At 38.2% G+C, this 25,928-nt stretch overlaps 2 protein-coding genes across 2 annotated transcripts; both read right to left on the bottom strand.

Annotated features, from left to right (window-relative positions):
• Positions 1 to 1,390: 1,390 nt before the first annotated feature.
• On the bottom strand, positions 1,391 to 4,279 carry LOC111020411 (pectinesterase/pectinesterase inhibitor PPE8B). Its single transcript, XM_022297078.2, is given in 3 exon segments — positions 1,391 to 2,194; positions 3,349 to 3,487; positions 3,489 to 4,279. Coding segments are annotated over 3 exon segments (1,515 nt in total). The 5' UTR covers positions 4,164 to 4,279; the 3' UTR covers positions 1,391 to 1,493.
• Positions 4,280 to 9,191: 4,912 nt separating this feature from the next.
• On the bottom strand, positions 9,192 to 25,063 carry LOC111020413 (Phospholipid/glycerol acyltransferase family protein). The gene is given in 7 exon segments (XM_022297082.2): positions 9,192 to 9,641; positions 9,909 to 9,971; positions 9,973 to 10,047; positions 10,532 to 10,617; positions 22,600 to 22,727; positions 22,825 to 23,067; positions 24,832 to 25,063. Coding segments are annotated over 6 exon segments (852 nt in total). The 5' UTR covers positions 23,049 to 23,067; positions 24,832 to 25,063; the 3' UTR covers positions 9,192 to 9,365.
• Positions 25,064 to 25,928: the final 865 nt, after the last annotated feature.

The following is a 25,928-nucleotide window of genomic DNA, read 5'->3' as shown; positions in this document are numbered from 1 at the left end:
CAAGGACTACATGGACATTGACTGCCCAATACCTGTCGACCACTTGCAGGTGCCGCCACATTGACCTTCGATCTAGTTCGATCTAACATCGAATCACACCCATCAACTACAGAACCTACCAATACACCAACCCCTCTTTTGGAAAGAGTTGCTCCCTCGTACACCACTAAAAGGTCAAATGGAGTGGGCAAGGCCAGGACTAGATTATATTCTAGACGAATGTGCAGTGCAGTTCTTGTAAGAAGCATCTACGGAGCATCGTGAAAAGAGTGAAATATCTTCAATAGACGAACGTGCCATTCTCTTGGGAGGCCAAGCCCGTCATTCCGAAATCGCATTCAAATTCGAACCCTTACTTTTTAGAACTATCTTCTAAAGGTCGGAGATCAAACTGTTAATTTTTTAAACTTCGAGATCAAATAGAAACATATCTTTAAACTCAGGGATTAAAGGTATATTTTAACCTTAATATTATGTATTATTACAATAACATATATTATTATTATAAGTGAGATTTTTTTTCTTTTTTTAAATCACATGGTGTAACAAATGTAATGCAGAAGAAGTGAAGGAGTAAAAGATATAGTATTTTCTAACACCTATTTCTTTTTTGCAAATAACCTCCAGAAGCTCTTTCCATCGAGGAGCTTAAAAAAATCGCACAACCGACAAACCAAACTGATCGGTTATGTTTTGTTATTTTAAATATATTGAACGTCTCAGTTCTTTATCTTTATGTGTAGTGTAATTAAATGTCTATTTAGTCCTGAAATTCCAAAATGCACATTTTTGTTTCCTGATGTTTGAAATATATGTTTATTTAGTCGTTCAAATTTCACTTGGTCATTGAAATTTGAAAAATAGTACTAAATGGTCATTCGACTGTTAGTAGACCATTTGTGGTTTTCTCTCTCTCCCTCTCCTCTTCCTCTCGCCTTCATTTCTCTCCCATGGCCAACGTTATTGGTGCCACTGCCTGCCGTTGCCATCATCGTCACTATCGATCCCCATGCGATTCCCATTTGCATGAGGGGAGAGAGGGAGGTCTCATTCTTTCATTCTAGATCTGGAACGAAGGAGAGAGTGAGACCTCTCACTTGTTCCAGATCTAGAACGATCCCTTTCTCCTTTCTCTAGACTTTCAAAATGTTCATTTACTTCTTATACTTTTAACTTTTATTCATTTTTGTCACATTTAAAACTTGGCTCGTGTCCTTTTTAGTTTGTTTGGTAAAATTTCAACACAAATTTTATTTAGTGAGTGAAGTATTTAGTATACAAATAAACGAGATAAAAATGAAAATTAAAAACCAAAATAATCACTTTTTTTTTTCTAAAATAAAGGGATAAAAATATACGTTTTGAAAGTTAAAACAAAAAACAAAAAAAGTACAGAACCGAATCAAAGCCGAAAATACATTAACCAAAATAGAATAGTATTTAACCAGAGGTATTGGCAAAATTTTGAAAGAGTTTACAATTTCATTTGGTGTTTAATTAGCTCCCAAGCCCGCAGAGAATCTGACGCCGGTTGCCGGCAACCATAGATTCCCCTCAATAAATTCCGCCACCGTGTAGTTCGCGGCTTCACTCGTCTGATTCAGCCGGTGAAACCCCGGCCAATTGACCCGCTTCCCCAGCCCCGCCCCAGCCCCATAGTTCATAAACTCCGCGTAAAACAGAGTATTCAGTGCAAAATCGCCGCTCCACTCGAGCCAACCCTCCGGCCGAATGGCGCCGCTAATGTACGACTGCATCACAACGGTCCTCGAATACTCCTTCCAGGGCCGGCCCAGGTACGTGGCAGTGGTGTTGACGGAGCCCAGAAGGTCGGAATCCGCAGAGATGTTGCAGAACTGAAGGGAGAATCCGGTGGGCTGATTGGGGTCCTTCCGGCCCTGCGCGGTGATGGTGTTTTTCTGGTTGGGGAGGCCCTTCTTGGCGAGGATGGTGCAGTTCTGGAAGACGGCGGTGGCATCGCCGAAAATGAAGTCGACGGTGCCGCTGATGTAGCAGTCGCGGAAGAATTGGCGCATCGTGTGGGTGTAAAGGGTGTCTTGGTAGCCTCTAATGCGGCATCTGAAGAACACCGAGAGATCGGAGTCGGATCTCAGCGCCACCGCTTGGTGCTTCTCCGGTCCGGCGGTGTTCTCGAATGTTATATCGCGCGCTATGAATCCTCTCCCGCTAACAGCTGCAAATGATCACAAATTTCTGAGTCAAATATTTTCTTATTTTCTTTTCCATCGCTGTGTCCCTTTTCACGGATACTTGATTTAGTTGAATGATGATGAGGTAGGTAATGTATATTGGATAAAAGATAAAATATTTCTATCCTTGGACCATAAAATTAATTTGGCTTCTCAATTTGTGAGGAGCAACTTTGTCTTTACCATTATTTAATATTTGATAATTCATTATATTTTAAAATAAATTTTTGTTTTTATATTTTTATCTCTTACGTTATAAAATATTTTATGATGGTAAAAGACAATATTACTCTTTACTAGTGAGAAGTTAAGTTTTATCGTGGACTAAACAACTAATGATCTCTTAAATGACTCGATGAGAACATTAATAAAACTGGTTGGCTTTTGAAAAACCTTGTAAATTAAAACCTAATCAATTTAAATGTTAAACCTAGTATTAAATAATTATCTTTTAAGAAAAAAATATAGTAAAAAAGAAGTACGTATCCTACTAGTATTAGAAAATTTCTTTAAACATTAAAAAAATATTAATCGATGCTTCTAAAATAATAATAATAAATATACGTTAGCTCCTACCCACCAGAAGTTTAAATTTAAATCTAAATACCCAATTAAAAATTAAAACTTAAAGGGTAAATATGTCATTTTAGAACCTCACTAACCAAATTGAAACCAAATTTCAAAGCTGTAATTTCCTCTAAATTAGAGATGTCATCTAATTTCATAAATTATCTTAATACATATATTATTGTCATTTATTGTGTCACGTCCCATTTTGAAAGAAATTGTTAGCTCCTATGTCATGATACTACTCAAACACTTATTAAAAATTCAAATTCAAACTTCAAGAACTACTTAAAAACTTTTCGGAGAAATTTTGGAATGAATCAATGGAAAAACTGGTTAAGGAGTCATTATCACTACGATTTATATACGATTAGATGGTCCAAATTACTACCACAAAAATGGCGAACATGTATCCAACCTCGAATCAAACTAAATTTTAGGCACCCACTGTGACATTTTTATAGATTTCTAAATTCAGTGACTTTGTATTTTACTAGGAAACCTTAATTTGCCATTGTTGTAGAGATTTTCTTCAAAACGAACAGAAATTAAAGTCAGAGAAAATGGGTACCGAATGTTGCAGAGCGGAATGTGGTCCAGCCGTCGACAAAGCTCCGATTACCGGAAATAATGGTGGAATCAATTCCGTCCCCAATCATCACCAGATTCCATTTCTTCTTTTTGATCTCCACGTTCTCCAAATACACCCCCTCTCTTTATGTAAATCACATACCGCCGCATGCTGTTGTCGGGCGCCGCCGCCACCGCATCCATCACCGTCGTGAAATCCCCTGTCCCGTCGGCGGCCACGGTGGCGTCGGCGGCCAACCCACCTCCCTGCAGCAGCTTCCGATCCTCCGGTTTGACCCACGACGGAAACTCCGCCGCCTGGCCGGAGACCGATTTCACCATGGAAAGAAGCTCAGAGATCTCCGATGTCAGCTGGGCGATTCCGGCGGACGCCAATCCTTTGACGATGCTGTTGGTGCCGTCGAATCCGTCCAGACATGTTTCTGGGTTGACGGCCGCCGCGCTCAGCCATGTTCGGAGATCGGAGGTCAGATCGCCGGTGCTGTTGTTTTTCCCGGTGGGGTTCCGGGCGGCGGAAAGGGACCAGTCCAGCTGGTCGGCGGAGGAGTTGAGCAAGTCGAGGCAATCGGAGATGGCGGTGGCGAGGCGGGAATCGCCGAGTAATTTGGCGAACGGGGAGAAAATGGCGGCGACCTGCCGGACGACATCGATGGCGGAGACGATGGAGCTGGAGAACTCCGACGAGGAGACCTTCAAGCATTGGGTGTGGGCGAGATCCGCCGGAGAAGCGGCGAGAGCTATGGGGAAGAGGATGAAGAGGAAAAATTGAAGGTGTTTTGTGGTTGATTCCGCCATTGTTGATGAAGCATTGAGCTGCAAAGTGCAGTGATGGAAGTTTAAAAAGTGGTGAGGGAATTTAAGAGGGAGGTTGGGGAGATGGGGCTTTTGATTTGGTTTGATTTGATTTGTATGGGAGGGTCACGTTGTCTGGGGGAGGGCTTGTCTGAAATGCATGCGTCGGCGCCACTCATAAAAGCTTCGGTTCAAAATGTCGATATCGACTGCGTAAGTAAAGATATTGACTCCATTCGACTTGAAATTTGAGTTTTTATGAGTTTGTTTTGACGGGGTAATCTAAAAATTTGGGCTCAAATAAAATTTCTGACTGGTTTTTTCTACCTTTTTTTGCTAGCGTTAACAAGCACGCGAAATAATATACTTGATCTTGCTTGTTGTATTGAGAATATAGTTATTACAAAAGGAACACAAGTTGAAATCAACTAAGATTTGTCGAAAAAATGTATAGTAAGATGAAAGAAAGAGAAGCGCGAGTTTACTCCTAACCATGACTTTGGTGGCAAGAGGATAAGTAACGAAAGAAACTCGAATATACGAAGATATATTGACACTCTCCACCACTCGTTCGATTATTTAAAGATAGAGAAAACAGTGAAAATCGTAGAACTCAAATCTCTTCTCATGATGGCCACGGAATTAGTAATTTCTATATGTTTCCTAGCACCAAATGTTATAGGGTCAGGCAGTTGCATCGTGAGAATTAGTCGAGCTGCATGCATAAACTGACTTAGACACTCACGGATATAAAAAATAAAAATAAAACTCATAGAACTCAAAGTTCTTCCACTCGTAATCACATGGAACTCAGACTGTAAGCAAGAGAAAGCACGAATGAGGGTGAGACAATATTTTGTAACGAAGTAAAGAACCTAATTTCGTAGGCTTTGACAAAATGTTGAAAAAAAATTAATTTTGAAAAATAATGTCAGATTTGATTTGGTCCTAATTTTACTTTTTATTGAAACCATATGAATAGTTTTAGATGGTAGAAGAGAAGAGAACAAAGGTTTTGTTTGAATGTCAATATCATAACTCAATGTCTAGTCATTGTTATTTTGGAACCAAAAACATTTCCCACACCATCTTTTCTAACAATCAACAAATAATATTTAATGCCTCAATTAATATGTTTTGAATTTCATTCCATTTGTTTTGACAAAATCAAACTCCTAACCACAAAAATGAATCAAAACATTACCCACAATTAATGAGAAAAAATAAAACAAAAGATGAGGATAAGAGAATTGGGGTTTATTTGTCTTTGTTATCTATTTTTAAAAAAGTTTTCACCATTTAAGTTCAATTTTAAAAAGTTGTCTGTGTTCTTTGATATGTTTTTTTTAAGGGAGCCCATGAAAGAAATTTTGAGGCAGTAAATATAATTTTTAAGAAAAACAAAATTGCCTGAATATGTCATTTGTTTTTTTAGTACTTCTATTATTTCAAAAAGTTTCAATGCTACCATTGACCTTCTGTAAAGGTTTCAAAAATATCATTTGAGCAAAGATCTATTAATATTTTAAAACAAAAAGTTAACAATTAACGTGAAAAATTAAGTAGATAATGGAGAAGCAAACTCCGTTGATAATTGAGCCAGAAAACTTTTAGGACAAAATTGGACAGACAATCTAGGAAGCTTCCATATTAATTGTTACATCAACTTTCCACTTAAAATATTAGCCTTGCGACAAAAGTAGTTTTAAACAAATGATAAAGTGTTTTTAGATCCTTGCTATTAGATTATTACATTGTTGTGGGTAAGATCGGCTACCACATGTCGTCGCAACGAGAGTAAGCCGATCTGATTGATCTCCCTAACAAAGAGGTCAACACGTACAGGAGGAAAGTATCCCTGGTCTTTGATCGACTTCCTATGACGCCATGATCTGGTGAAGGAAGTTTAAATCCGTCCGTAATTTCCTTATGTCCCTTGATCCACGGCGTGCATCACGGTGCCAACTCTCTCTCGAATTGCCAATAAAGCAAACAATAAATACCCAAAGAGCTGAGGTAAGTGAATCGTGACAGAAAATATCTTTACACCTATTCCGACCTGCAGTGACTTGAACGCTCCATGCTTACCCTTTATCTTACAAGATTCCTCTATTCTTCGAGGAAGACTCCCGTGATCGTTTGTGAACGATATTCCGTGGCCAAACAAAATTAAAATTTGTTTAGATTAAATATAATATATTGAAGGTAAAGTTTGATTTGCAGAGGTTATATGTGAGTTGGTTTGCTTTAGTAAAGGAGGGTCAACGCGTTTTGGTGTGTTGGAAAAGGTGATTTGTATGGCATCGCTATCGTCATAATAAATGAAGTTAAAGCAAATAAATTTACTTTTCTTCATCTTCAACGTGGATGTCGGTAGCTTTCCATTTTTCTATTATTCTTTACTAATTTTTTCTTTTCTTTTATTCTTTTTTTAGTCCAACTATTATTCTTTGCCATTAAGACTTCGTTTATTTGTTAGAAATCAGTATAAAAATCAACCGAATAGAGTAGAATAGAGTCTATCAAAATGAGAATGTTATTTGTTTGATGTTTTATCTGCAATCGGAATAGGAAGCTAGATATATAACAATTAGTAGAGGCTCGTTTGGGATGTTCTCATTTCTTAGTTTTTTGCTTTCTCTTTTATAATAAAAAGATAATTAAAATTATTTTATATCAACTAAAAAGGTTAATACAAAACATTATTCAATTTTTATTTTTATAATGTTTAATAATAACGAATTTTATTTAAACGATTTTATTGATACTAATTAATAATAACAAAGTAAAATTGAATAGATGTTGTATAATTTTTTATTCCAAGAAAAAATATTGGTAGTATAAATAAACAAATAAAGTGTAAAATTATTATAAAAAAAATTATGAGTCTTAAAGATGAGATAGAAAGAATATAAGTTGTAAAGTATTCAAAAGGTGGGTCCTATAAAATAAGGAATGAGATTTTTTTTTTTCTTTCTGATTCCCAAATTTTGAGATGTTTCATTCATACATTTTAGTAAGCACCATCAAACACAATGAAAATTTTCATTCCTATTTCTTCAATTTGTATTCCCTTGAAGTAAACGAGACTTGATACTCATGAGATTTAGAAGGAAATGAATTCAAAGTTCAAAACAGGTGACTACCTACCTAGGAAAATTTTTATGACTTTTTTTTTTCCCGCTAATCAAAGGTAGAAAGTCAGGTGCTTGTCTTGTCAAATTTGTTGAAATGCATTAAACTAGTTTGAATATTCATAGATATTTAAAAATAAAAAATGAAAGGAAAAAAAAGGAGTAGATTTAAGTTACCAGTATTTTTTAGTCTAAGATCTCATTAACTCAACCATACATTGCTTTTAATAAAATTAAAAATAAATAAATAAAAACTTGGGGATGCTTAAAGTTTTTTCCCCCAATAAATGGCAAATATATAGAAGCTTTTAAATTTAGATGCGAAGTCTAATTTTATATAAAATTTTTATGTTGATAGATATTTATGAACAATTACAAAAATCAATAAATTCATAAAAATTATTAAATAAATAAATAAATACCTTACTTTTTTAAAGCGAGACAATTTTTAGATGAAATGAGATTTTGTTGAACAAATTAAAGAAACTAATTACCTACATATAACCAACTCTTATTTTTTGAAAGAAATTATTGTCTGTTTCGAAGGATTCAAAGCCCGTTTCTCAAATTCTTATAGAAACAATATTTACAAAATGGTTTCTCTATTTTCTTAATCTGTTTCTCCAAAAACTCAAAATCAGTCTACAGCAATGTTTTAAATGTCGAAAATGCCACAATCTCGATTTTATAAAAATGCCGATGAAATAGATATTCCTGAAAAGTTATTAAAAAAAATTCTAAGAATGTATTTAAATTAACAAATAAACATTTCACGTTATAGTTAGAAATGGTTAATATTAATATTATGTCTATACTAATGATATTTTGTTGATATTTTTCATTTTTTTTTATTTTTTTTCTTTTTTTTTTTTTTGCAATACTATGAAAATGTCGATTTACCATCGTATTGATGTCAAACCCAACTCACTGATACATAGAAATATTGATGAAATTAATTATGACTTTCGTTTGCAAGAGGGTACAAAATCATAACTAATTAAACAATTTAAACATGCAACAGAAGCAATTATAGCAAGTAGATGCCTAATTAGCAAACATATAAACAATGTGATTACGCACATATTTTATTTCATCACAAGAGAAATAATATAATTTTCTAACCCTCTCAAAATCTAGTAACATAAACAATATGAGAATAATACAATTTACAAAAAGAAGAAGTAACAAACTGTATGCTACAAATTTCTTCATTTGGAAGTTCATAATGAAGCAACAAAATGACTCTCCCACAAGTCCTACACAACCCACCCTCCCTGTACTTTTCAACATGTGGGAGGAGAATTCAAATATTCATAAAGAAAAATGTCTTAACTAGTTAAATTGTATTCAGGTTGGTTACCGACCCTATACTCTATATTTAAAGTCTTTCCAATTGTTTCTTCTTATCTCTCCAAAAAACACAGGCAAAATCAGTATGGTTCTATCACCTCAATGTACCCTTTAAAATCAAGGGAAACAACACCCTCAACATTAGGAAAAATCAAACCAAACAAGATGAAAAGATCTAAGCCCTTCACATGATTGATTGAGACACATCCGAATGAAGAATCTAGTTACCCGTATATGGCATTTCAATTTTGGTAACATGAGGGTATGTCATGATCTTTCTGCTGTTCTTCATTAATTTCATTGCTGCCAGCATATCCAGCTCGTTTCGTACGTTGTTAGAGAATTCCCAACATAAATATCCGACTGTTCTCCCAATTGAAATCGAAATCCATGCTTTAGAACATGAGAGTGAGCCTGTCGTCCAAGCTGCAAACCAAAGATCTGCACAAGCATTGAGATTGCCAAAATGTGTATTGTGTAGGCCAAACAAATCTTGAAAATAATGTTATCCACGAGAAAATGTAAGAAGCCTGGACAGATTCATGGGTTAGAAATTTTGAATGCAAATAATGTTTTGCAATCAAATAACAAATTTCATTTGATATAAATTAGGGTATCTAATCCAAACAATGCAATGAATTTATTGAAAACGTCCCACCTAAATCATCTCACGTGTGGGCCATAGTGCTATTTTTAGAAGGCAAATTTAAACCTTCAGCTTCTATAATCGTTTACCACGTAATCTCTCCATAACACCTCGGATTTGATCTGAGATATGACCATACAAGAACCTCTGTGCAGCCTCATCCAGTCGCGTTGGTTCTTCAATGGTAGGCCATCCTAGTAGAGGAGGTGACCAATCACGAGACATGGCAATCGCCATCTGCTTCATGCTAGGAAGGTCGAATTGAATAGGCTCACCCACAATAATCTCAATCTTCTTACCGCACAAGGGAACAGGAGGCCTCCTACCAAAGAGATATTTTTCAGGCATTATCTGGAAACCCACATAGGTAATAGTAAAGTGAGCCGAAATGAAAGGAAGATATTGGATTTCTATTAAAAAAATGTAGCATATACTCAGTAGATCCGGGCCCAAGGTTTATAAATAGCCATTATATGATCTGCTATTTAGACCGCTTGTATCTATGACCAGCCTCATAGTTTATCACGATGGTTTCATGGTTTCATCTTAACACCATATTTGCAAGATTAGTAGAATCGTTTGTGCAAAATGATATGGTCGTTTAATAAAGAAAAGTACCTCCTCAAAGCCACGATGGACAATGGGCAGAACTATCGGTGTTATAGGAGAACGAACAATTAAGACTAGCTGTTCCCCACTTTAGTCGCCGAATAGGCACATCTTCTTGGATCACCTTACCTTCAGGAAAAGTATGGAGCTGCCAGATATGTCCATGAGCATAACATAAAAGACCATGATTAGACCATTGATGTATTTGAAAAAAAAAAAAGTCTCGTATAGAACCTAATCTAGAAAACATGTTATTATAACCAAAAAAGGAAAAAAAAAATCTCACTGATACGTGGTTGCAATCCAATGAAAATTTTTGTTGATGCTTACTCTCTTGGGAAAGGGTGAATGGTCAAGCTTTAAAGTGAAACTCTTTTTGTAAACATTTTCGTAATTACTCACTGCCAATTCGAGTATGCCTTAACTTCCCTTTTTTTACTCTTTAATTTTTAACTTCCCTTTTTTACTCTTTAATTTTCAATGTGAAGTGTTTCCTTTTTTTAAAAAAAATAATAATAATAATAAAATAAAAAAAAGCTGAATATGATTTTAAAATAAGGCACATATATTGACCTAATTTGCAGGGCTTATTATAGTTAAATGTTTATTATGACAGAATAATAGAGAAGTACCCATTCTCCATTCCTTAAGTGCTCAAGTGCTTCAACCATATGTTCTTGATGAATTCCCGCACCCCTAGTAATAGGTATACATTTTCCTGCATAGTTTTATGTGAAAAAGAATAAAACGTTTTAAATTTTTGAAATAGTAATTCACGAGATACAACAAATACTTTCCATAATTATGTATGCAATCATATAAAGTTTAAAATTTAGAATGATATAATGAATGGTCGTGTTTCTTCATATTCATGCATGAGCATGTTCCTATCCTTTTTATCTGTCCCCCTTATATGACCCGATCCTGAACAGATCCTAACTTTATTCAGTATTTTGTATGTCTCATTTTGTGCATTAAATAACCTTTTTTTTAATATGAAACAAATATTTCATTGATGGTATGAAATATACAAAAGGCCTCATAGGTAATTACAAGAAAGCTCTCCAAATTGTAATAAAATCATTTAGAGAGTAATTGTTGAAGGGGGTAGAAACATTTCCACCAACCCAAAGCTAGAACAATAACTCTATCAAAAAAGTTTCCAAAAAGAGAGGGCTTTATCATTGAAAACCCGATGGTTCCTTTCTGACCACAAAGACCATAAGAAAGCTCGGACGATTTGAACCCAAAGAATAGCTTTGCCTTTGCTGAAAGGACGACCCACCAAGATGCAATCAAGCAAGGTAGCTGGTTGTGAGTGGAGAGCCGCTTTCCATCCAAATTCCGAGAGCATACTGTTCCAAAAGCATGTGGCAAAGTGATAATGAATAAAGAGATGACTTTGAGTTTCTGATGCTTCCAAACATAGATGGCAGCAGTGTGGGGAGAAGGACATGTATGGGAGCTTTCTCTGCATCCTGTCACATGTGTTTAAGGCTCCGTGACTAAGCTCCCAGCAAAAGAACTTGATTTTCTTGGGACATTTCCCATGCCAGATGCTAGGGTAAAGGGTGGAGGTTGATGATCGATTTGAGAGCTGAGGAGTTTGAAAGTCTTTCCAAAAACTGATTCTGCTCCTATCCCCCACCCTGCAAATGGCTTTGTCCTTTATAAGGTTTGTTTGAGGGTGATTGCAGTCCATGGTCCTTTGTGTTTAGGATGGTAGCTGGTAGGCCAAAAATTGGAGCGGGATCCATAGTATTTTGCTAAAATGAGTCTTCTCTAAAGATGGTTAGGTTCAATTATGTAACGCCACACCCATTTGGATAGGAGACCACAATTTCTCAGTTTTATGTTTCCAATTTCGAGGCCTCCCTCATTGATTGGAAGCTATGTGCTTTTTCCAATTAATGAGATGAGACTTGCCATTGTTGTTTGGGCCTTCACATAAAAAATCCCTAAAGATCTTTTCCAACTTCTCCGCTGCTTTGCCCGATAATTTGATGAGTGATAGGTAGTATGTGCGAAGATCGGATTGAAGGATGGATTATCCCCCCCAACCCAATTCCACCCCCAAATCCACCCCCCACCCCCCAAATCCCAAAAAATAAAAAACCCCCTCCTCCCTCCCCCCTCCCCACCCCCCCCCCCCCCCCCCCCCCCCCTCCCCCTTAGAAACTACTCCAATTACAAAGGCGACTTTGAAGTTCCTTGATGATAGGCAGCCAGAAAGATTCCTTTTTTGGGTTACCCCTCCCAAATAAATGCTTGGCCAAGTCCCCCATGAACAGCCCCATGCTCTAGCAATGTTGTTGATGGTCTGTGTATCAATATAAATGCCAAAAACACTAGATTTGTTGTAGTTGATGTTGAGACCCGATGTATCTCAAAAAACTTAATGATCTTGTTGAGGTTTTTGATGTAGAAAAGATCCTTGTTTGAGAAGATGAGAGTATCATCTGCGAAAAGGAGATGGTTAATCTTAATTAAACCACATCTAGAGGCATAGCCTTGGAGTTGGTCATGTTGTTGTCCATGGTGAAGCCGCCGGCTGAGAACATTTGCAATGAGGATGAAAAGAAAAGGGGAAAGGGGGTCCCCTTGTCTCAATCCCCTAGTGGCAGTGAATTTTCCTCTCGGCTTCCCATTAATGATGAGGGAGAAACTTGTAGCGGAGATACATGCCTTTATCCATTTCCTCCATTTCTTCCCAAAACCTTTGCGTTTTAGAACCATATCCAGAAAATCCCAAACAACCATGTCAAAAGCCTTCTCAAGGTCGAGTTGGATCACAACCCCATCAGATTTTCATGCTTTCCAATCATCGATAATTCCATTGGCAATGAGACCGGAGTCCAGAATTTGTCTTCTTCCTACAAAAGCTGATTGTTGGTTAGTAATAGTAAAAGGCAATACCTTTTTTAGGCGTTCGGAGAGAACCCTTGCAAGAATTTGTAGGCGCATGGGATGAGGCTGATCGGTCTGTAATCATGCACGGTTTTGGCTGCTTCCCGTTTGGGGATGAGACAAATGTAAGTCTCATTTAGAGCAGCATTGATAATTCCATTTTTAAAAAAGTCTTGGAACATTGTCATTATGTAATCTTTGATAATGTTCCATGACTTTTTAAAAAATTCAGCTGTGAATCCGTCCGAGCCCAGTGCCTTATCTGTGCCAAGGCTATGTACTGCCTTGATGATTTCTTCCTTCGAAAAAGGTTGTTCTAGTAAGGTAGATTGATATGTGGAGATTGGATCCCAAGATAGGTTTGTGGAGTTAGCATCTTTGATCATCCTTCGAGTGCAGAGTGTCCGATAGAAATCAATGAATTCCTCTTCAATGTCTTTGATCTATGTCAAGCTAGTCCCCTTCCGTGAGAGAATTTCAGCGATATTACTCCTCCTCTTGTTAGCATGGTATTTTCATCCCCCTCGCAAAGCCATTTCTGTTTGCACTTTTGCCTCCAAAAGGTTTCCTCTTTGGCGGTGATGGATAAAAGGTCCTCTCTAGCTTGATTTCTGGCTTGGACTCCTCAATAAAAGTGTTGAAAATCCGCATACTCCTTGTTAAGGGTCTGCCATGTGATTTCTCCCAAGACCATCTTGAAACATTGAAGTCTCTGGCTAGGATCCAATGGTTCTCACACCGATAAGAAAGATCACGGAGTTCCTGCCAGAAAAGGTGGCGAAAATCTGTAGTAGAGGGGCCATAGATGCCTGAGACCCAAAAGGAAAAGCCATCAGAAAGACAAAAGTTTATAGTGAGGGAGAAAACACCTATAATTTATGTGGTAGTGAAATCTGGGTTGTTCCAGAGGATGAGGACTCCACCAACTGTACCAAATGCATCAAGAGCAACCCAATTAATCCCACGAGCACTCCACAGGGACTTTACAATGAGAGAGTCCGTAAAGGAGAGCTTAGTTTCTTGAAGAATTACCACATTTGGATTTAGTTGAGAGATAGATTGCTTTATGAGGGCTCTTTTTTTCCAAGAGCCCAACCCTGGAGAAGCTTTCGTTTCTCGATTCTTGAGCTCACGGGTTCCTATTTTGTTTACCCGCTTTGGGTGGCTTCTTTGTTTTGGAACCCGTCTATGGAATCGCCATTATGCAAAGGCCCGAATCCTTTAGATAATTTTCCAGATAGTGTTGGAGCCTATTTGGTGAAAAGAGGCCTTTTTTTCCAGTGCCTTATCCTTATAATCGATGCTGATAGGTTCTCCGGTCAGTGGACGTAGGGTAGTAGTTTCTGTGATGGCTATGTTTGGCAAGGGAAGGTTTGGGGTGGTGGCCAGAGTAGATGTGGGTTTGGTAATAGGTTGAGTGTTAGTGGCCTCGGGGGATGGCATATCGCCAAAGAGGATGGTGGGTATAATAGGTGTGTTTGGGATAATGCATAAAGGTAGGATTGGGTTGTCCTTGGGAAGAGGGCTAGAAAAGTAATCCAAGTCATCGGATCATCGGGGATGGGACTGTCTTGGATAAACCAAGGTTTATGTTTTTGTAAAAAGTGAGGATGGGTGGTGCTTCCTATACAGTCACGTGTTCTCTACCTTCATAGATAATTAATGGCTTTTGTACCATGACAGTGGGATGCGGGACAGAGGCTGCAGGTTGGTCAATGACTTTTGCTTTCCCTTTTGTCGAGGTCAGGGATTTTCGTGTAGGGTCAATATCACCTGTCAGAACCTCGTATGTTGTAGAGACATCTTGCCCAACTTCTTGGTTTTCGGGTCCTTTCTCAACGGCCTGTGACAGGGCGGTGTCGATTGGATTCCGACATCTTGGAATGCCAGTTCTGGCTGTGGTCTTGTATGGTTGTCGCAGAACCTTATCGACAGGCATGCGATTTCCGATCAGATTGCTGGTGTTGAAGAAAGAATCAATATGGATGAGGAGATCATCTTCTTGGGTAATGTCTGATGGGATCTCGACAGTAGCCGATATGAAACCACAGTCATTATTCAAAATCTTAATCTTCAGTTCCATAATATCTCGGAGATTCGCAGCTACCTTCGAGATTTCTAAGAACCCCCCGCACTTGTCTCCAATGTAGGGGATGATGGAACCATTCCATAGATGAAGGGGAAGGTCTCGGATTATGATCCATCCACCGTAGGAAGGAATCTTACGGTTTGAGTTAATATTCCTCGTGCTCCATCTAAGAAAACGTAGATTGAATGAGCAATGGGTTGCCATCCGTCAGTGTGGGTGAGTGCGGTTGCTTGTTTGTCATCTTCGCATTTGAGGAGAGCTTTATCAAGGTGAATAGGGTTGATGGAGCATAATTCACTCACTGTCTCTTGTATGACCCAAAGGATGGAGTACCAGTCATCATGGAATGATTGACGTTGTAATATTATCCAACGGCTCCAAGCAAAGGTTTATGGGACTAGTGTCGATTTTGAGGGCGAGTCTGTGATTTGGTAGTGATGGGTGGGTGACTGCTTAGCCAGGAGAGAGTCCCGTTGAGGGGGGAGTGGTCTGATAGATCCCTAGCAGAAAGGCTGGATGTCTTTGGTTTGTTAGTCGTGGGATAGTTAAGGATGAGGTGGCAAAAAGCCTTTCATCCTTCCTTGCCTACACCGGAAGTAAGCATAAGTCTATTTTTACCACCATTGCTATCAAGCTTGTTTATCTCAAGCCAATATCCTTTCTTATTGCTTAGCTTCTCAATCCATAGGATGTAGTCATCACTTCGGTGTTCTTTAAAGAATTTGTGGGTAAGTGGAGTGTCCAGCATCAGGTTGATGTTTGACATTCCATGATAGTAATTTCATTTGATGTTTGATGGCCCCCCTGGAGAAGCTTTCGTTTCTCGATTCTTGAGCTCACGGGTTCCTATTTTGTTTACCCGCTTTGGGTGGCTTCTTTGTTTTGGAACCCGTCTATGGAATCGCCATTATGCAAAGGCCCGAATCCTTTAGATAATTTTCCAGATAGTGTTGGAGCCTATTTGGTGAAAAGAAGCCTTTTTTTTCCAGTGCCTTATCCTTATAATCGATAGGGTCCAGCATCAGGTTGATGCTGACATCCTTTCCAACATCAGATAAACGGGCGCGACTCCCTCTGAAGCAGTGTTTTCAAGGCACAAGGCGCACCTCAAGGCGACAAGCTTCTTTATCGCCTTGAGGCGAGAGGCGATGAAAAAACGTTGCCTGAGTGAAGTGAGGCGCACTTAATAAAATAATAAGTAAATATTATTTATAGGAAATTTTGTGGAAAAAAATAGAATACTTTGAATGCAAATATTTGTAAAATTATTTATTGTGTAAATCAAATTATATTAAATAATTAAAAATATTAAAAATATAAGTATTAAAAAATTTAGTAAACATAGTGGTTAAATATGGTTACATAGAAACATGTTAAAACATTTATACTTAAATTAAACAAAAATTAAATCATACTTTAACTTCAATTTCTAAAAAATAAAAAGAAAAACACTTCAATGAAAATAGTGAGGGCTTAGTGACATTTGGAAGTTTTGCCACCAGATGGCAATTTTATTGCATGTGAGTCTAGCACTACCACTTCTTTGAACGACTTGGAAATGTTAAAAAAAAAAAAAAAAAAAAAAAAGAGAGAGAGTGATTGAAGATAGGGGGATGATTGAAGCGGAATTTCGATTTTCTCTCAGAGTTTTCTTCTTCCACTCTTCTTCTCCGATTCTTCTCCTTCTTCCTTGATTCTTCTGTTTCTCTAACTCATCAAAGTCTTGCAATGGAGAGTAGAAAATTGAGGGGTGGGGCTGTTCACATATGGGTTTTCTTCAATGGTTTGAGAAACTATTTCATTTGCTCGGCCATCTTCCATAAGATCACAGTGGAACTGGAAATTGACGAAGAAGAAGGAGCAAAGACTGAGAGAGAACATAATTTTTGGGCTATAATTGAAGACTAAAGCAAAATTGAGGATCGAAGAAGGAAGAGACAAAAAAATCGTCAAGTAAAAAGCATGTCTTCATGCAGGCGGTCGCTTTTGTCGCCATGCAAGAATGGTATGATGACAAAAAAGCGAAGAAGGCGAGCGCCTTATTGAACCTGCTTGCCTTGACTATTGCTAAGGTGACCAAGTGCCTCCTCGCCTCGCCTCTCGCCTAAGGCGAGCGCCTTGGGTCGCCTTGAAAACACTGCTCTGAAGTGTTCATCGACCTTGATCGAGAAGGTTTTTCGCTCGATCCTAGCTTGCGAGCAGGGTAGTTCCAAGTGCTCATCGTGTTCGGTAGGGGGGTGGGAGGGGTGAGTAGGGGAAGGGAGTAGGTAGTTAGGTAGGCTGGTCGGTGATTGGGGAGGGAGGAGAGTATGGAGCGAACATCTTGGTGTATCCTTGATTACTTTTCAGGCAAAAGGGAATCATTGTCCTCAAAGTACATAATTACACCTTTCTTGATGAAGCATTCGTGAATTTCAGCTTTTGCATTAAATAGCCTTTTGGAAATGGTGAATAGTGGTTTTAGCCAATTGAAAGTACTTTTCCCTCTGAGACCCTTTGGTTTTCTATAAACAAGTGCAGAAACTTATGGAAGACTAATTTTGCCTTCAGAGGGAGAGGGACCAAGGTCCAATTCTAGGAAGATCAGTGGCAATAGCTTGTTCAAAGAGAAATTGGTGGTAGAGGTTTGGGAATCTAGTGGCCTAGACATGAAGCCAGATTTGAGAAGGAATGTAAAGGATAGAGAGTTCAAAGAATGGCTGATTATCCCTAATCACCTCGATGATAGCCAATTTTGGAAGGGACATCCTTCCCGTAAACATTCCTATATTTTTTTCACAAGAAAAACTTTTCATTAATATATGAAAATTATAAAAGTTCAATGATACACACTCCTAAAGGAACTAAGAAAAAGAGGAGAAAATAAAAGCACAACAAGGAGCGTTACAACCATAGATAAGAACGATACAAGTGCCTCAGCCTTTTGGAGGCACATGGTGGAGAAATTTAAACAAAAGCTAGAGAAGTGGCAGAAGCTCCAACTTTCAAATGGAGGAAGATTGACTTTGACCCAATTAGTGCTTAATAGCCTCCCTAATTACTACCTTTCTCCTCTCAAAGCCCCGGCTGGTGTCACTAAAGATATGGATAAGATAGTGAGGGATTTTTTCTGGAAGGGAGACTCTTCTTCCAAGTGCAAGACTCTAGTCAACTGGGGTGAAACCTACCTCTCTTTGAAAATGGGAAGGGTTGGGCATTGGTGGCTTTATCAGAGAAATAATGCATGCTTCTCAAAGGGCTATGGAGGTTTACCTAAGAGGAAAATGCCTGAAAGGTTATTTTGAGCATCTACGATCTGGATCTGGAACCTCATGGTTGGATGACAATAAAATCGAAAGGGAGAGCTAAAGGAGGCCCTGGTTCGGTATTGCAAGGAATACTGCTTTCTTCCTAAAATTCTTATCTTTCAAAATGAATCATGGTGATTGAATTTGTTTTTCGTATTACAAGTGGGCAAGCTCAAACTCGTAGACAGTGGACTTCCCCGACATTTTTGTTCTTTCTCTAAAGAAAGAGGCTACGATTGCAGAATATTGGAACGAAGCTCAAAGGGATTGGAACTTGGGTTTAAGAAGAGGACGGTTTGATAGAGAGCTGGACTGGACAGCTGGGCCGGCTTCGGAAGCAAATTGGATACTGTTTGGTTTGGTGAAGAATCGAACAAAGTGGTTTGGTCCCTTGAACCCACAGGGTAGTTTTACTACAAAATTAGCTGTGAAGAACTTCTTTGCTGCTTCGACCAAGCTGAATTCGCCTCAGAATTCCCTTATATGGAAGTATGAGATCCCAAAGAAGGTCAAAGTTTTCCTCTGGTCCTTAGCCATAGAGCCTTTAATACTCATGATAGACTTTAGTTGAAATACCACAGTTGGGCCTTGTCTCCCTCAGACTGCTTGTTGTGCAAAGGAATGAGGACGATGTAGACCACATATTTATTCAGTGTCAGTTTGCTACCAAGGGCTGGCTTTTTCTTCTGCAGTTTTTTTATCCGTCTATTTCCCTCCCTAGCCGAATAGAATATTGGTAGGTTGAGATTTTGCTGGGGTGGTCTTTTAAAAGAAAAGACCCGAGGTCATTTGGAATTGTTTGACAAGAACCCTTCTTTGGAACATTTGGAACGAAAGAAACTTTAGAGTTTTTTTAGGATAGATCTTCTTCTTTTGACAATTTTTGTAATGGTGTACAGCTCTCATCTTCTTGGCGGAATCACAAGTAATTCTTTTGTAATTATAAATAGCCACTCCTTGATTATTCAAGATTGGAGAGTTAGCTTTTTGTTTGAGAGGGGGTCCTCTCAGCCCCTGCTCTAGGCTGTTTTCTTTCTCTTTTTTGTCTATAAAAGGTTTCTAATCTAAAAATAAAAAAAAAAGCCAAGGACTGCAACACGAGAAACCACAAAACTTCATAAATGAATCTTGGAACACCATAAGACTTCAAGACCTATTTCGGCAAAAAAGAATTGAAGGGGAATCCTCAATAGCATCCTTTATTCTTTAAGTAGTCTTTAAGTAACCAAATCCACTTCTTGATATGAGAGAGATATAGTTGTGATGCAAATCCAACCACGGATCCATTGAATGTACCCGAGGGACCAATTACAAGAAGCAAAGCAAAGAAGATTCAAGAGGCTTTCATATTACATCTTCAAAGGCTAGCTAATGCACACGAGGAGACAAAGATTTCTTAGGCCAAAATTCTTTACAATGTTACTTTAATGAGTCAAGAAGAGAATGGAGCAAAGATGGCACGGGAAAAGTTGTCTATTTTGAGAGATGGCACGAAGGACAAAAAAAGTGTGCAGATCTGTGAACAGGTGCCTTTGCAGATTGCACCTCTTGGGAGTTTGTGATGTCAAAGCTTATCAAATCTCATCTAAACGTAAAGCGCCTCCTACATGTGATTTCCAAGACAATTTAAAGCAATTCTACGTTTTTTGATTCACATTTAGTTGTCTAGTTTGATGTGCAATCAAGTTTTAATTTGCATGTCTTATTTTCTACAATTTGCATTAAATAGGATTTGATGGACTTTTGGTATTCCTTCGCTGAACAACCCTTTGGCCTATTTAAAGGCTTGTAATCACCTTGTTTTGAGAGATTTAAACATATTGAAATTCAAGAACTTTTGTTCCTTAACACTTTTGGTGTTGCTTCTTTCAAATCTTGCTTTAGGTTTGATGTTTAAACCGATTCATTGGATTAGTCTCGATCAAGCTAATTCTGGAGTGAGTCGTCTTAGGATCTAGGAGTGACCATCGTAGATTCTAAGTCCGATCTAAGAGTGATTCATCTTCTAACCTTACTCTTGGTTGGAATCATTCGGTAAGTTAGTCGTCTTTGTGAATGTTTGCAAGGATCCTAGAAGGACCTCTAGCTTTGTAAACCCGAGCAACCTTGGCGCTTATCAAGTTGGATCTTTTCTTCTCGAATGTTGGCTAATTCTTCATTCAGAGAGGTGATATGGTCATCCAAACTCTTCATTTAGAGAGGTAAAATGGTCATCCAAACGGGATAGTGACGTACTAGAAACAAAATCATCTTAAGAGATGTAACAATGTCATCCTTCGAGTTCGAGCAATCCAGAAGAGTAGGCTAGTAGCCATAAACCAAGTAAAAATGGAGATTACGACAATTTGAGAAGTTCTTAATTTCCTATATATCAGTTAGAGTATTGCTGTCAAAGAATAGTGGCATGCTCAAAACAGACCGAAAGGGGATTCAAAGTGCCCGAAAGGGGTAAGTTCTTCTTATGGTCCCTTGCCCGCAAAAGTATAAACACTCACAACAAGGTCCAATTCCAAAGAAAGAACACTCATGTCTACCTCCTTCCACAAGTGTGCATCAAATGCTTCATGAACCAGATATACTCACGAGTCACAACAAGGTCCAACTCTCTGGCCATGGGCTGCTAGTATAGATTGTTCAACTTTTTTAATTGGAATGGTTGTTTACATGAAGAGGTTAAGGGGATGGTGGCTGCAAGGAAAAGCAAGGATTATTTAGGAAGAATCTGACTAAATCCATCCTTCAAAATAAATGGATAGAAAGAAATAAAGCTTTCAAAGAGACTAGCAAAGATTTTTAGACTTTGGGAGCTTGTACAGTACATGATCTTCTCCTTCGACTAAACTTTACAATAATTTACTTTGTTTCCCATAAGTGTCATTAAAATATGGAATGGAGTTCTTTCATATATTCCCCTTTTTTATTCCCAGGGAAGAGATGCCTGATCTCCTTGCTGCTTTTGCTTATCAGGATATGAAATTCCAAGTCTCTTACAAAAATCATTGCCCACAACGGCACAACCAATAGTTATTTCTGCAGGGAAATTTTGATCATAAAAGGATTTAATTCTAAGGAAAAAAAATAGAAAGTTGGTCATAAATTTTCACCCAGGAAGAAGATTGTCTGTTGAAGCCTGAAGGTCAGCCTGAAGTTGATAGGTGCTGGAAGATTGAAGCAGCTGACAAGTTCTAATTTTTTCTACCATGCAAGGATGATGCACTGGCACCATCTGAATTAAAACTATTCTTTTCTCTCTTTTGAGAGTGAAGGGTGGTGGCTGAGGAGAAGAGCCCGACCTTTGATGAGGTCACTTCCAATACATGAAAATAGTCAAATACCTTGCAATCGTTTGGGAGATACTGATAGGAACTTTATTTATTAAAGAAACCTTATTTGTTAAGCACTCTTCAGATGGAACATTTACACTCCTACTTGCTAGCCAATTCGACAGGGATAAAGTCTCTCTTTACAACATCAAAACACTCTAGACAGATTAATCACACCTGTAAAATACTCATGTCCTTCATATTCTTCCCATAACCACAAATAACTTCCAGTGGGTATCACAAAACTACCCTTTCTCATAACTACAAATAACTTCCATAGGAAGTAAAATTCCCATAGCTATCCATAAGACCATAACTAGAAACAATTTCTGGTATGAGTTTGTTGGGAATATTAGTACAAAAATTTTAGGATATTAAAAAGGGCATATTTGTTATTAGCAGGGGCAGGATATAGGAACCAAATTTTGAGATTAAAGTAACACTGAAATTGTAAAATGATATAAAAGAAAATACAATATCCAAACACTTCGAAGGGCCTAAAGTAACTCTCCCAAAATAACTTCTCCAAATTCTGCCTATCCCCAAACCCTCTAACTCACCCTATTCATAACCTCCTAACACTAACAAGCTCTTACTAATGACAAATATGCCCATATCCTAGTAATATCCAAACCAAGCTTTCATTGAGCAAAATGAAAGAAAAGAGAAAAAGGGCCAACAAATAACATCCATAATACTTCCCAACCCAACTAATATTCCTAACAGGGTTAATATCCCCATAACTACAAATAACTTCCTTTAGGAATTTGAGGAGGGATTAGCCTAATTACTAGTAGAAGTGACTTTCCCTTTTCTACCCTTCCCGTCCTTACATAAAATTTTTACAATCGGTGGCCCAACAGATACATGGTAAACCAATAGATTTGGAAGGAAAAGCTCGACAAGTAAGAACCAATTCTACTAGAGAACCCCTCCAGAAAAGAAATTGGAACTATACTCTTCTGAAAAGAGCAATTGGAACTCCATGCGGGCAAACCCAAAATCTCAAGTAGACAACTCCAAAAATAAAGCCAAACTAAATAGAAAAATAAAACCTCATCTAATAGTAAATAAGGATTAGAGATCTCACATACCTAGTCGGAAGAAATAAGATAGCAGTGCGTTCTTGAAGCAGATATCCTCCGCAGCTAGCACCCACCTACCCAATGTCGCGTCTGAGGTTGGAAAACCTTTAAATCCCCACATGACTGGATCGTCTAACCTGTTAATTCCACAGAGATTGAAACTCAACAAATTAGGGCATACAGAAACAATAGTTTAGTGCAGGAGGGGAAGTGAAAAGGGAGAAAGATTCGGACGTGGACATGTGATTGCTAACAGTGACAAGGGGCACTCCGGGAGGTCGGCGTCGAACAAGGCAAATGAGAGTATTGGCGTTGTGGACGGTGGTGGTGTTCAGAAGATTTGCGACAGTCTTGGCGAAGGCCCCCGCCGCCATGAACATCATTTTCCTCGGAATTCCCCACATGTGGCCCATTCGGCCTGCGCACTCCATATGACGTCCTCCCATGGCCACACTCATGCCTCCTCTCCTCGAGCCCCTGTGTTCGACAAGAGGTAGAGGATGATGATGTACAGATCAACAGAATGGTAATGGCCGGTCGAATCAAGAATCCTACCCAAGTTTGAACAAGAATCATACCTACAGAATTGAGTGAAGCAAGAAGTATATGCTTTCTAAGTTACATTGTCAAATTCAACTGGGAACAATCATGAAGAAGAGGTAGCTTGGGAGGGGGAAGTGACGGTTAGGGCTTGGAGGGGAACTTCATTTTGAAATTCTATCATCCCTTGTTTTTTACATTCATCTCCTTCTTGTCAACTTTTTTTAGCCATGCTAGGGTGGAGATATTTTTTTTCACTACAAATGGAAATTCAAATTCATAACCTTTTTAGTCCAAGACATATGTTAGTTGGCATGGGGCTGACATGAGCCTAGCTCAACGATAATTGGCACTTATTTCTGACCACGAGATCGTGAGTTCGAATCTCTCACTCCTTATTGTACTAAAATAAAAAAAAAGCTGGCATAGGTAGGACCTACGCACGACTAAGCAGCTAATTTTTTTCTTAAGAGAGATAGTAAAATGAAGGGAAAAAAATATACTTTTTGTCCCTCGGGTTTGAGATAAGTGTCTAAAAATAGCTCTAAATGGTCCTTAACATCATTTGACCGTTAATTGACCTAACAGAATGCTTATGTAACAATTAAACTATGATTATGTGGATATTTTCAGGACCGACCTAAATATAACGGTTTTTAGACGAGAAACTCGAATTTATGAACTTGTACTTGTATTTAAGAGAAAAGCAACTAACTTGTTAGGAATGTTCTTTATCATAAGGGTAGTACGATTGTCTTCAATCCCCATTATGCGATCAATATCAAGTTCGTACTAAAAACTAAGGCAAAAAACGTCCTCCCCATATCCCTTCATTCTCAACCAAACTAGATCACAAAATAACCCTAAACCCCCTGGCCGCTCTCTCTTCTTCCATTTCTTCCCCTTTTAAAGTCACAAGACCCCCCTCTTGTCTCTCTGTTGTTGCCTTCAATTTTTCCTATACACACACAGATAGTGGCAAATGCACTGATAAAGAACTTTCAAAGCTCTTTTTCTTCAACACCCCATTACCCAACTACCATCTCTCTCAAACTGCAAGTCTTATAATTTTCCTAAAACCCCCTTCAATTTATGTTATCTATCTCTTTCTCTCCATATTTCTATCCCTCTCTGTCTCTTTTATCATGTAGGTCTTCTCCACAAGCTTAATTTTTGTGTTTCGAAGCCCTTCTTTTTTTTAACTCACTTTTTTGGGTCTCTTTTTTTCTTCCTCTTTTTGTATGAATGCAGATTTTGTTCCCTCAAGTTCTGCAATACTTCATATTTTTTAAGCCTCTGGCTCTACTTCCTCCAGAAAACTACAAAAATGGAAGCGAATGGCTTTATTTGACATATCTCATGCACCATAGCAGTTCTACTTCTAGTAGTGTACTGAGACAAAAACATCGTATCAGAGAACTACCAAAACTCCAAAAGTCCTAGCTAAAGCGCATATCAGCCCAGAATTGACTTTGGAGGCGGGAAAAAAAACATTTCAGTAACATGTCAAGAATTTTGTAACTATTGTCCTTCGATTCTCACCAATTGAGCTGCATTGTTGTAAGATGCACAGTGAAATAATTCAAAATTCTAACAGTCAAATGTTATGAGATTTCGGGAAGAAGTAAAAATAAACTAACATATATCAAATTCTTCAAATAGAAGTCACAAAATCTATGTTTAAAATCAAAATAAAACTACCTTAAGCAAGAGGAGTGGAGGTGGCGGACCGATGGCGAGCAACTCACGGCAGCGGCGTTGGGCGACGGAATGAGAGGAAATTGCGAAATGGAAGGGGAGGGGGGTTTCGGCGGCGACAAGGGGTGATGGGACGAACAGCGGCGAGTGGCGGCTACGGGTGGCAATGATGGTCGCCGCAAAGAGATGAGATGAAGAAGAAGAAGAGAATCGGGGGGGAGGGGGATATCGCGGCGCACAATTAGAAAACAAAGGGCATTTCAAATTTAATTTAAGTGAATAATTATTAAGAAAGTATCCGTATTTTTTTTTTTTAAGTTTGAAGTTATTTGGTCTTCAAAAAGCTACCTTCTCAGACTTTGGAAAAATAGTTCTAAAAGGTTCTTACGGTGGGATATAAAAGCTCAAGGAGAAACTTGTCTAAAATATACATGAATGTCCTCTCGAGCAAAATATACATTTATCGATGTAGTGGATTGGAGACAGCCATATATCGAGTATCTAACAAAATGAACTTTAGCGGATGATAGATACGAAACGAATAAACTAAAGAAGATAGCCAACCGACGAACTACGTGGGAAAATAGACCTTCCTTCTTTTGTTTATTTTCAACAAGCATTTTTGTAAAGTGACAATTCTCTTCAGTTTGGTTTCGGAAAACTTGTTGGTCGCGGATTAGTGCGTTCTACACCGCCGACGACCTAAAATGAAAGGGCACAGGTTGATTTCTCTGGTTGAGACTACATTCCGCTTCTTGCTCGAAAAATGAAGAAAGACTTGTCAGAAATCGCCGGTTGGATTAGTCCAACCAAGAAAGGCATGGGAGTCCTTGGGCGTTGCTGATGATAAAAGAAGATTGAAATGGCTTATTGATTGAAGCGGCATCGATGAGCTCTACATTTATTATTTTTAAATTATATGATTTTTTTTATTGTTATCTCTTTCTCTCTCTTCCCTCCCCTCTTTCTTCGAATCTTGATCCCAAGATGGGAGAGCCTGAAACAATTTCAGCTCATCAATCTCTTCCCTCCCCTTCAATTTTTCAAATTTTTTTCTCTTAATTTTTCTATATATTTCATATCTAGTTTAAATAGTTTTA

The sequence above is a fragment of the Momordica charantia genome (genome assembly GCF_013281855.1).
Source record: "Momordica charantia cultivar OHB3-1 chromosome 10 unlocalized genomic scaffold, Mcharantia_2.0 BLBB01000010.1, whole genome shotgun sequence".
Classification (NCBI taxonomy): Eukaryota; Viridiplantae; Streptophyta; class Magnoliopsida; order Cucurbitales; family Cucurbitaceae; genus Momordica; species Momordica charantia.
The sequence above is the reverse complement of the archived record's forward strand: the minus strand, read 5'-3'. Positions and strand labels throughout refer to the sequence as shown.